We start from the raw sequence: 9,708 nt of genomic DNA, 5'->3' as shown, positions 1-9,708 counted from the left end.
CAGCTATTCATTCCATCAGTGTTAAGTTTCCTGACTTATGGTTGGCGTGTTCTTAGGAGATAAGTGCTCTCGTCCGTCAGCACGAAAGCAAGCGTGTACGGGGGAGCGGTAACCATTGGCAAATGTGGGTGACACCTACAGGAATGTTAGTATCTGCAACTTGTCTGAACATATTTCTAGGTTTTTCTAAATAAAATGTTGGCAGGTGACTTAAAACATCAGCGTGGATATTCTCTGCAGAATGCACGCAAACGACGGGATGAGAAAGAAGGTGCTGCTGAAATCGGGTTGAGAGTGAATATTCAATAAAGACTACAGAGTTTTGTTGTTTTTTTCCAGGCCTTCCGCTCCAGCCTCCTCAAGTCAGGCCAGGCCGGCGAACTCCATCCCAACGGTGAGAACTCGACAGTAAGCTATGCTCACACCACTGGGGGGTGTGGCCGCACCTCAAGCAGTTTGGGTTGGGAGCGCCGGCTCCCGGGCACAGCCACTCTGCGCTTGCGCGGAGACGGCCCCACTCCTTGCCCGACCGTGGGGGAGGCGACATCGCGAACATCGCGAGTGCTCCACCAGGTCTCCCCACAGCCTTGGTCTTTCTCCCCACGGAAGTTCCTCCTTCCCATTATCTCCTACAACTGATGTTTAATGGAGACAAAACCGGAGTTCCATGAAAATGTACTTTCCTCCCGCTACCCAGCGTGAGTGGGCTGGGCCTCGGACCGGAAGCGGAAGTGCCGGCTAGTGCGAGAGTTCAACTGTGGCCATGGAGGGGTCTCAGCTCCGCGAACCTGTGTTGGATGCCAAATCGGAGGTAAGTACGGGCTGGGAGGCGAAGGGGCGCGGGCGAACGGTGGCTCCGGGAAGGCTCTTGTCTAAGTTGTGTCTCTGCTTCCTTCCAGGTCACCTGCCAGGTGAGTGCCCTGTCCGCAGCTACCGGCGTGCGGTCCCCGCCCCTCCTCGCGGATCCCTCCTCCGGGCTGCTTTCCCCGTTGCAATTAGGGGGATAGCCCCTGTTGGGGATTCAATTTAAACTGCTCTGCCTCTAGAGTGCAGGCCGAGCTTTGTTCCACCTTATTAGGCAACCTTTATTACAAGGTAGGATATTCGGTGTTTTAAAACGTGAGGGTTACAGTTACTAATATTTACAAAGATAACTTTTTTTCTTCTTTTTCCTTTTAACTGTCTCTGGAGACAGGGTCTCACTGAGTAGCCCTGGCTAGGCAGGAACTTTTCTAGAAAGACCAGACAACTTTGAGCTCTCAGAGAGCCACCTGCCTCTGCTTCTGAAGTGCTAGGATTAAAGGCGTGACCCATCAAGCTCAGCCATTTAAAGAAGTTATGTTGAAGATGGGCTGTAACTTTTCTAACCATTCATATACGTTAGGAATAAGATTTCGACCTTCTAAATTACTAACAACGCTTTTTCAAGAGAGTCAGAAAACTGGAGTTTTAGTTGAGGAGCTAGCCAAATTCATGTCAAGTACAACAAAGTGCTGAAGCTAGAACATGATTAAGAATGCAGAGGCTGAGAGAGAAGTGTCTATGGACAGACTGGTACTTGTCTCCAACGGATTTTCTATCCCCCCCCCCCTTTTTTTTTTCCAAGGCAGGCTCTCATTAAACTTTTAAGGCTGGCCTTAAACTCAGCTTGTAGCCCATCCCAGCCTCGAATTTGTGATCCTTTAGCCCCTGCATCCCAAGTAGCTGGATTTAGAACCTAGACCTGTCTGGCTTATCTTGCTTTTGCTTTGGAAGATTCCTGGGAGGCCACTATGTGACACCAATAAACCTGTATGGTTTTGCTGATCAGTCTATGAGTTAGGCAAATTTTGTTGTTGTTGTTTTTTAAAGATTTATTTTTATGTGTCTGTATAACATTTTATGGGCTTCTGGAGATCAGAAAAGGCCTCCACTTCTCCAGAATTGGAGTTATAGATGGGGTTATGAGCTGCCATATGGGTACTGGAAACTGAATCGAGGTCCTGAGGAAGAGAAATGAGTGCTTTTAACCACCAAGCCATCTCTCCAGCCTGAGCTGAGTTTATTATTACTGTTCAAGCTCCAGTTATTTTGCCCATTCACTTTATATTATATGTTCTATTAAATACACTCTGAAACCAAACTGTACTGGGCTATAAAGTGTTTGTTTATTTTAGGAAACTTCCACCTTAAAGCAATACGAGTCCATCCCTTAGAGTTCTGGAAGTCACAAGTATAAAATCAGTTTTCCAGGTACAGGGGGAAGGAGGGTTTTGCCATGGTTTCAGGGAGAGGTCTCTTGTTTGTCCTTTTCTGTTTTCTGAGCTGGTTTCCTCTCTTAGTGTGTGGCCTGTGCATTGTTCCAATCCCTGCTTCCTCTGCTGACTTTTACTTTCTTGCCTTCCTTCTACAAAGACTGTGATTACATTTGGGATCACATCCAGGAAAATTCAGCTCGAGGTCTTAACTTTGTTAAGTCTTTAATATCTGCTTTCTCACATGAGAAAGCCTGTGTGATTAGGCCATGGATGTATCCGAGTGACGAGTGTGCTATAAACCATTCACCCTTTGATTGGTCATATGATTATATACACAAGGAAAGCCAAGGTAATTTACAGGACTATTAGAATTAATAATGAGTTTAAAAATATGATTCAGTTTTGAATTTTGTTTTTTTGCTATAGTTCTGGCACAAAGAGCTGAAAATACAATCTTAAACATGTTGCATAACTTAATTTATTGCAAATAAATCTACCAGCCTAGGTGTGTGTGCCTATAATCCCAGCACCTAGGTGGCTGAAATAGGAAGGTCACCACAATTGTGAGGCCATTCTGGGCTTTGTAGAAAAACTCTTATCTCCAAAACCACAGGCTGGGGGTGGATGGAGGGTGACACGGGACATCGACACACACTTGGTAATAAGCTGTTTCACACCTTTATGAGGAAAATTACAGAGCCAGTGAGGTGGCTCATTGGGTCAACGTGCTTGCTGCCAAGCGTGATAACTTGAGTCCATCCCAGGAACACATGGTGAGGCAGAAAACAAACTTAATTCAGGTTGTCCTGTGACCTCCAGTGCCCAAGGAAATACAAGTAAACAAAGTCATTTTTTTCATTATGAAAAACAATGGACTTGTGATTTCTAGTTCAGCATGCAGGGACCTCGGAAGTTATTACTTGTTCCTGATGGCTAGAAACTGCACAGTCAGCACCTCCGCTTGTGTCTATCCGAGGACTGGTATCCCAAGGCATACATTAACTTCACTGCAGAAGGGAGCAAGCAGTCAGTCAGCAAGGGTATTTTGAGTGTCAGGCATCATGTCATCTTGGGAAGTAAGGCGGAAAAATTTTTCCACCAATGTTTTAGGGTCAGTATGAAGTGCTGCATTTATCCAGTTCTCTTTGATACCCTTTCAACAGTGAAGAATCAGCATCAGGAACTAGATGTTTAGGGTCAGACAGGGATTTCTGTTCCTGTTTCTGAAATGTGGGATCTTGAGCCCATTATGTCAGCTCTCTGAAACTGGGTTTTGTCAGCTACAGAATGGAAATAATAACCTGTAACGCTGAGGTGAATCAGTGAGGCACGGACACGGGACACGTGGGTACCCTGCATAGTGCGTCACCTGGCATGTTGTGAGGACTGATGAAATCTAAAGCCACGTCATCACCACTCACTGTAATAGTAGGTTTGACCTTAGCACTGTAGTGAAGAAACAGTGGGATGGTTTCCACACGTGCCTCAGGCGGGTGTAAGGACCATGTCACGCATCTTTTGTTTCGTGACAGGAAGGAATGTGAAAAATGCTCTGAAGCACTTGGGGGTGCCAGTGAGGTGGCTCATTGGGTAAACATGCTTCTGCCAAGTGTAATGACTTAGTTCATCTGGGCACACGTGGTGAAGCAGAAAAGAAACTTAATTCAAGTTGTCCTTTGACTTCCATATGCGGGAGCAGAAGTTAAGCCTGTAACAAAAAGCCACTTTGCTGCAGCTTTTACTTGTGTTACACATCTGGTAGAAACTTGGGTTTCTTTGTGTGCCTTCTTCCTTTTCTCCACCTGTTCTCTGACTGTCCTTGTGCACTTTTGTTTTCTCCATTGCCATTTGACCATTGTTTGCCTGCCAACATAAATGAAGCTGTTTCCTTAGACTCTGACCAATATTGAAACAAAGACAAGACTGAGCACAGAGAAATGAAGTATTTGTTCAAGGCAGTGGTGTTTCTCACGTGATCTTTGTGCCGCTGTGTTAAAGCTTCTAGATTTTCAGTGGAAACTGGGCATGGCTGTGAGCTCAGACAGCTGCAGATCCCTCAAGTATCCTTACGTGGCAGTGATGCTCAAAGTGGCAGATCAGTCTGGCCAGGTAAACAGCAAGACCATCGAAATGACAATTCCACAGTTTCAGGTTTGTAGTTTAACTCACAAATGCAAATATCAATGCTGTTTCAAAAGCTGCATATTGTCTTTCTTAAGGGGAATTTTATTTACCTGCAAGTTGATGTACCTTACATGTAGTGGTTCATACCAAAACACAGTCTAAAGTTATTTTCTTTTTTTCAGTAAGATGTGCCAAGTTGTTGTATGGTGCCATTTAATTACTGTAACAGTTTTTGATTGATGTATTGAATATTTCCTCTTCTCTGCGGGATATTTACTTTGTAGTTAACTTTATTTTTTTTTCTTCAGGTTTAATAATAATTTTAAGCAAAACTAATCTTTTCATTGAATGACATTGAGTTTTTAGACTAATGACTAGAAAACGCAGTTCAGATCAAATACTTATTGGCCAGTCTTATTAGCTAGAGATTTAAGTAACTCAGTAGTTTATGCTTAAACTTAGGCTATTTATATTATCAATTTACTTACTTTTTTTCCCAAGGAAGAAAACAGGAGTGAACGCTAAGTCTAATTTACTATTGAATGTATATGATGAGAGATGTTTACTATTAGCTGATAGTATAATCAGCTAATCTGTCGTGTACAATTTTGGTTTGGTTTGCTGTGAGCCCTTCAGTAGTAGAAGCAGTTCTCAAAGGAAAGTTGAACACTCTAGAAAAGCGGCCAAACTGAAGGAAATGGAAATTAAAAGTTTTTTTTTTTTTTTTTTTTTTTTAAGTAAAAATGCACTGGTTCTGGAATCTTTTATTTGCTTTATTTTAAGTATATGGGTGTTTTGTCTGCTTGTATGTCTGTGCACAGTGTGCATGAAGTACCCAGTGAGACCAGGAGAGGGTATCAGATTCCATGGGACTGAGAGTTTGAGACAGTTGTAAGCGGTCATGTGCGTGCCGCTGGAATTCTGGGAGAGCAGATAGTGCTCACAACTGTGGAGCATCTCTCCAGCCCTGAGCTTTCCTTTTTATTTGGGTATGTGGTAGGGAGCTCACCTAGGGCCTTGTTCATGCTAGGTAGGTGCTCTGCCTCTAAGCCGAGGCTTTCCCTCCCCATCCTGGGCTTCTGGAAACATTTTTCCCATACCACTGTATGACCTTTAATTTCCTCTTTATAAATTGTATTTTAAGGGGCTCTTGATAGACAAGACTACACACATTTGTTCCTACTAATGTTGATATGTGTTTGAAGAAATGGGGTGTGGGAAAAGGAAATCTAGTGTGTAGTCACTGACTGAAAGAGCAGCTCAGTCTCGGGCATTTCAGGCATTTACATGTGCAGGTCCTGCCTTCCCCTGAGCAGAACCCTGTTTTCTCATTCCACCTCTACATGTTTTTCTTTATATTAATAAGTAGATCACCTTCTTCCTGAAGCATTGTTGTGGAGTAATTGATAAATAAAAATTGTATGTTTTCAATGTACACTGTGATTTGGTAAAAATATGTGTTGTGCAGTGATTGTGTCCATGAAGATAATTATCACGTGCATTACCATGCAGTGTGTGTGAATGTTTGCGCTGAGAGCACTTAAAATTCTACGCTCCCAACCTCTCACAATACGCTGTTATTAACTATACTCAGCGTTCTGTGCATTAGATCCTCAGAACTTTTATAGCTCAGTTAGCTCCCTTAGTCAACATCTTCACTCTTTCCCCACCCCAGCGCCCCCCAACCACCTTCAGTATTCTCTATTCTGTGACCTCAGCGTCCTTAATATAAGTAAGATCTTGTAGTGTCTGTGGTGCTGTGTGTGGCTTGTCTTTAACGTAGTTTCCTCTGGATTCATCTGCATTAGAAATGTCAGGATTTCTTCTTTCATAGGTGAGAGATTCCATCGTGTATATGCTTATGTCTACAATATGTCAAATAGTAAGCACATATATGTAGATGTTACATGCAACTCCTGTGCATACCTGTCAAGGGTTTGCATGTTGCTATGCATGGTCTTCCTTCTGAGACTGCCCCATGAACACTAAGACACCCGCAAGAGTAGATACATATGTAATGTATCTTCAGGTGACATTTCTTCGTGTTTGTTTGTTAGATGTGGTCATCCTGGCATTTGTCTCACATTCACTATGTATTCTGAGCCCTCTTGCTAGGAATGTTTGCTTTCAACGATTTTCACCAAGAAGATAACTTTAAAATTCAGACAGCATGTATCTGGTGGTTAGAATAATTAAAAGAACTATGTAAAGAGCCTTGAAAAGCAAAATTAATATTTTCCCTTTCTCTCCAGAATTTCTACAGACAGTTCAAGGAAATTGCTGCTGTAATCGAGACTGTGTGAGAACTGGTTTCTGATTCTACAGTAATGGACTCTGCCTTCCGAAAGAGAGCTGCATATGGAACAAAGGATATTTATAAAAATTGTGCTCCTCTGTCTTGAGAGATCTTTCAGAGGTTAAGAGCACTGGCTGCTCTTCCACAGGACCAAGGTTCAATTCCAGCATCCACATGGCAGCTCACAACTGTCTGTCACTCCAGTTCCAGGGGACTCGACACCCTCATACAGACATATATGCCAGTCAAACACCAATTGCATGTAAAATAAAATAATTATATTTCACCTCCAATTTTAAAAAATAACTTAAAAAGCCAGATGATCATGAATCATTTTAGTGGTGATCCGTGTTTAGCCTTGTCAATGAGCTAAAAGTAACTGTTGAATGCTAATGTGTGTAGATTATGTGTAGCTGTATTTTTCGAAAACAGATGAGTAAATGATACTATTAAGTACAATACAGTTTTGTATGTTAGAAAAATTTCAAATCTTCCTGATAACTTTATAAATAATATCTTGTCTGGAACTTATATGAAGCTAATGGATTAAAACAGTTTTACTGAATTTGAAATAATGAAAGGAACTTCTTGAAAGAATTAATGAGAAGAGTGCAGCTTCCTTCTCAGACATTAGTACTCAGGTTAGGGTAAGCCAGTCCTTCCTGGATTAGCATTCAGCTGTTTGTGCTGCTGCTAGCTGTAGAAAAGTCATCACCAGTAATCTGTGTGCAGCGCAAACCAGAGCATCCGTAGTAGTATTTTGACACACTTCCGCCTTCTTCCATGTCTGCTGTGCCGTGGTGTTCTGAGTGAGAACTGTCCCTGTAGGCTCATGTGTGTGAATACTTGGTCCCCAGTTAGTGGAACTGTTGAATTAGGAAGCATGATCTTGTTGGAGGAGCTGTGTCCCTAAGGGTGGGCTTTGAGTTTGAAAAGCCCATGCCAGGCCCAGTATCTGCCTGCCTGCCTGCAGACACAAGCACTCAACCTCATGCTGCCTGCCTATTGCCTTGTTTCTTGCCATAGTGAACATGACTTACTCTCTGAAACTAAGCAAGCCGTGTTTTTTGTTTTGTTTGTTTTTGAGACAGGGTTTCTTTGTGTAGCCTTGGCTGTCCTGGAACCCACTCTGTAGATCAGGCTAGCCTTGAACTTGTAGATCCACCTGCTTCTACCTCTCAAGTGCTGAGATATCGACATGTGCCACCACTGTCTCAACTAGCAGGACCTCCATTAAATGCTTTCTTTTGTAAGAATTGCCTTGGCCATCAGGTATTTTCAGAGCAATAAAACAGTAACTAAGACACCTACCAACCAAATGTGGTGAGCTAAAGGTTGCTTGCTTCATCCTTTCTGATTCTCCACAAATACCTCCCATTGGTAGAAAGTCAACCAGAACCTTCTGATCCAGAAGAGGGGATCAGATGCCCTAGAACAGGAGTTAGGAATGGATGTGAGCTACTGTGTAGGTGTGGAGCAAGCCTGGATCCTCTGCAAAAGCAGCAAGTGCTCTTAACTGCTGAGCCATTGCTCCATCCCCTGTCTTACCTTGTTTGCAAAACAGGCCTCACTATATAGAAATTTCAATCCAGGAAAATGCCCTTAGAAATAAGAGAAGAAGTTGCCTCATGCATGGCTTCCATCAGACCTCTTGGGAGATTGTATTTCCCAGCTTCTAGCAGTTGGACCTGGAGCCATATAACTGGGTTGAAGCTAGTAGGATCTGCCTAGAAATATCTTAATATATTCAGATTCGGTTATAAATCATTGCTTAAGAAAACAGGGCGAGCTATGACTCTTCCAAAACGTCAAAGCCCACAACCAGTGACATCCTTCCTCCAGCAAGGCCACATCTCCTGATCCTCCCACAGCCACCAACTTGGGACCAAGTATTCAAGTGTCTGGTGGAGGGAAACTGGCAGGCATCTTCCGTGTGTCACCTGGCCTTGGCTAGGGTGCTTTGAATACTGCCAACAAAGTTGGCGACATCTGAACTGATTCTAACAAGCTAATTATAGACATACACTTTTATCTATCAAAAGCATTCCATGAGCTCTAACTGAAAGCCAGATAGATGGTTTGTGCTCTGTCTAGTGCTCCCATGCGTTATTGTCACATAGGGGCACAGCTCTAAAAAAATCTGGATATTCTCTCATATTGGGGGCAAACATTTAAACTTTTAACAGGGAAAGTGTGCCTATCTTTTAGTTTCAGCTTTTTTTTTTCCTATATAAGACCAAACTCTGATATGTCACTGTGCACTCAAAAATGAGGTACAAGCCCAAGCAAATAAAAATGATAATAATAATTGCTTAGCATTTTTCAAGCTCGTCTGTCCTTAGGCTGAAATGATGACCTTGGAAAGAACAAAGGATGGACCCTGTACCACCAGAGGCTTCTGAATAATGATAAATACTATTTTGACTTAACCTAAATAAAAGTCCCATAGTGTGAAAAAAGAAATATTGGAGGACAAGTAATTTTCCCTTCACGGCAGTGAAAGTGCACGTGGAGGGTAGGTAATGAAAGCAGAGGAGACTAGTGGGAGCTAGAGGCATCCTAGAGAGCTTAGTCAAGTGAAAGGGGATATAATGAGAAAGGTTCTTCGAACTACCAGTGTTAGCTACTTGATATGCGTCTCATGTATGAATTTAAAATTCATTTTAAAAATCCAAGATACTTTGGATTTATCTGCTTCATTTTTGTCTTTTGTTTGGTTATTCTAAAATACCTAGCACTTGTGTAACACATAACACTGAGTTATGTCAACACTTGGAGGAACACACATCTAAAAGATGCTTAATGAGCATTAAATTAGAAAGCTTGAAATTCTGCAAACCCTATGCAAGCACCTGTATCACGAAGATGTTTGTCAAGGATGCAGACCTAGGACCTTGGTTCCTCTGCTCACCCTCCTTGAAAATATTACAGTGACACACCCTCCAAGTGTTGTACAAGCTTGGGAAAACATACAAAAGACACATAAATGCCCCTCAAGAAAAGATGGGGACTTCAGTCTGTCCACAGTGAAAAGTCCAGGCACAGAGCTGC

At 42.5% G+C, this 9,708-nt stretch overlaps 1 protein-coding gene across 4 annotated transcripts; it reads left to right on the top strand.

Moving 5' to 3' along the window:
- The first annotated feature begins 510 nt into the window (after nt 1-510).
- On the top strand, nt 511-9,120 carry Commd6 (COMM domain containing 6). Of its 4 annotated transcripts, none has more exons than XM_021646997.2 (4): nt 511-811; nt 900-911; nt 4,236-4,388; nt 6,614-9,120. In XM_021646997.2, exons 1-4 carry the CDS (start codon nt 764-766, stop codon nt 6,662-6,664), a joined length of 264 nt encoding a protein of 87 aa, XP_021502672.1. In that variant the 5' UTR covers nt 511-763; the 3' UTR covers nt 6,665-9,120. The 4 variants fall into 4 exon arrangements, with proteins under 4 accessions (XP_021502672.1, XP_060247521.1, XP_021502674.1 ...); XM_060391538.1 differs by lacking the exons at nt 511-811; nt 900-911 and adding exons at nt 918-1,095; nt 2,157-2,232; XM_021646999.2 differs by lacking the exons at nt 511-811; nt 900-911 and adding an exon at nt 918-1,095.
- Nucleotides 9,121-9,708: the final 588 nt, after the last annotated feature.

The sequence above is a fragment of the Meriones unguiculatus genome, chromosome 9 (genome assembly GCF_030254825.1).
Source record: "Meriones unguiculatus strain TT.TT164.6M chromosome 9, Bangor_MerUng_6.1, whole genome shotgun sequence".
Classification (NCBI taxonomy): domain Eukaryota; kingdom Metazoa; phylum Chordata; class Mammalia; order Rodentia; family Muridae; genus Meriones; species Meriones unguiculatus.
Note: the sequence above shows the minus strand (reverse complement) of the source record. Positions and strands in the feature narration are given on the sequence as shown.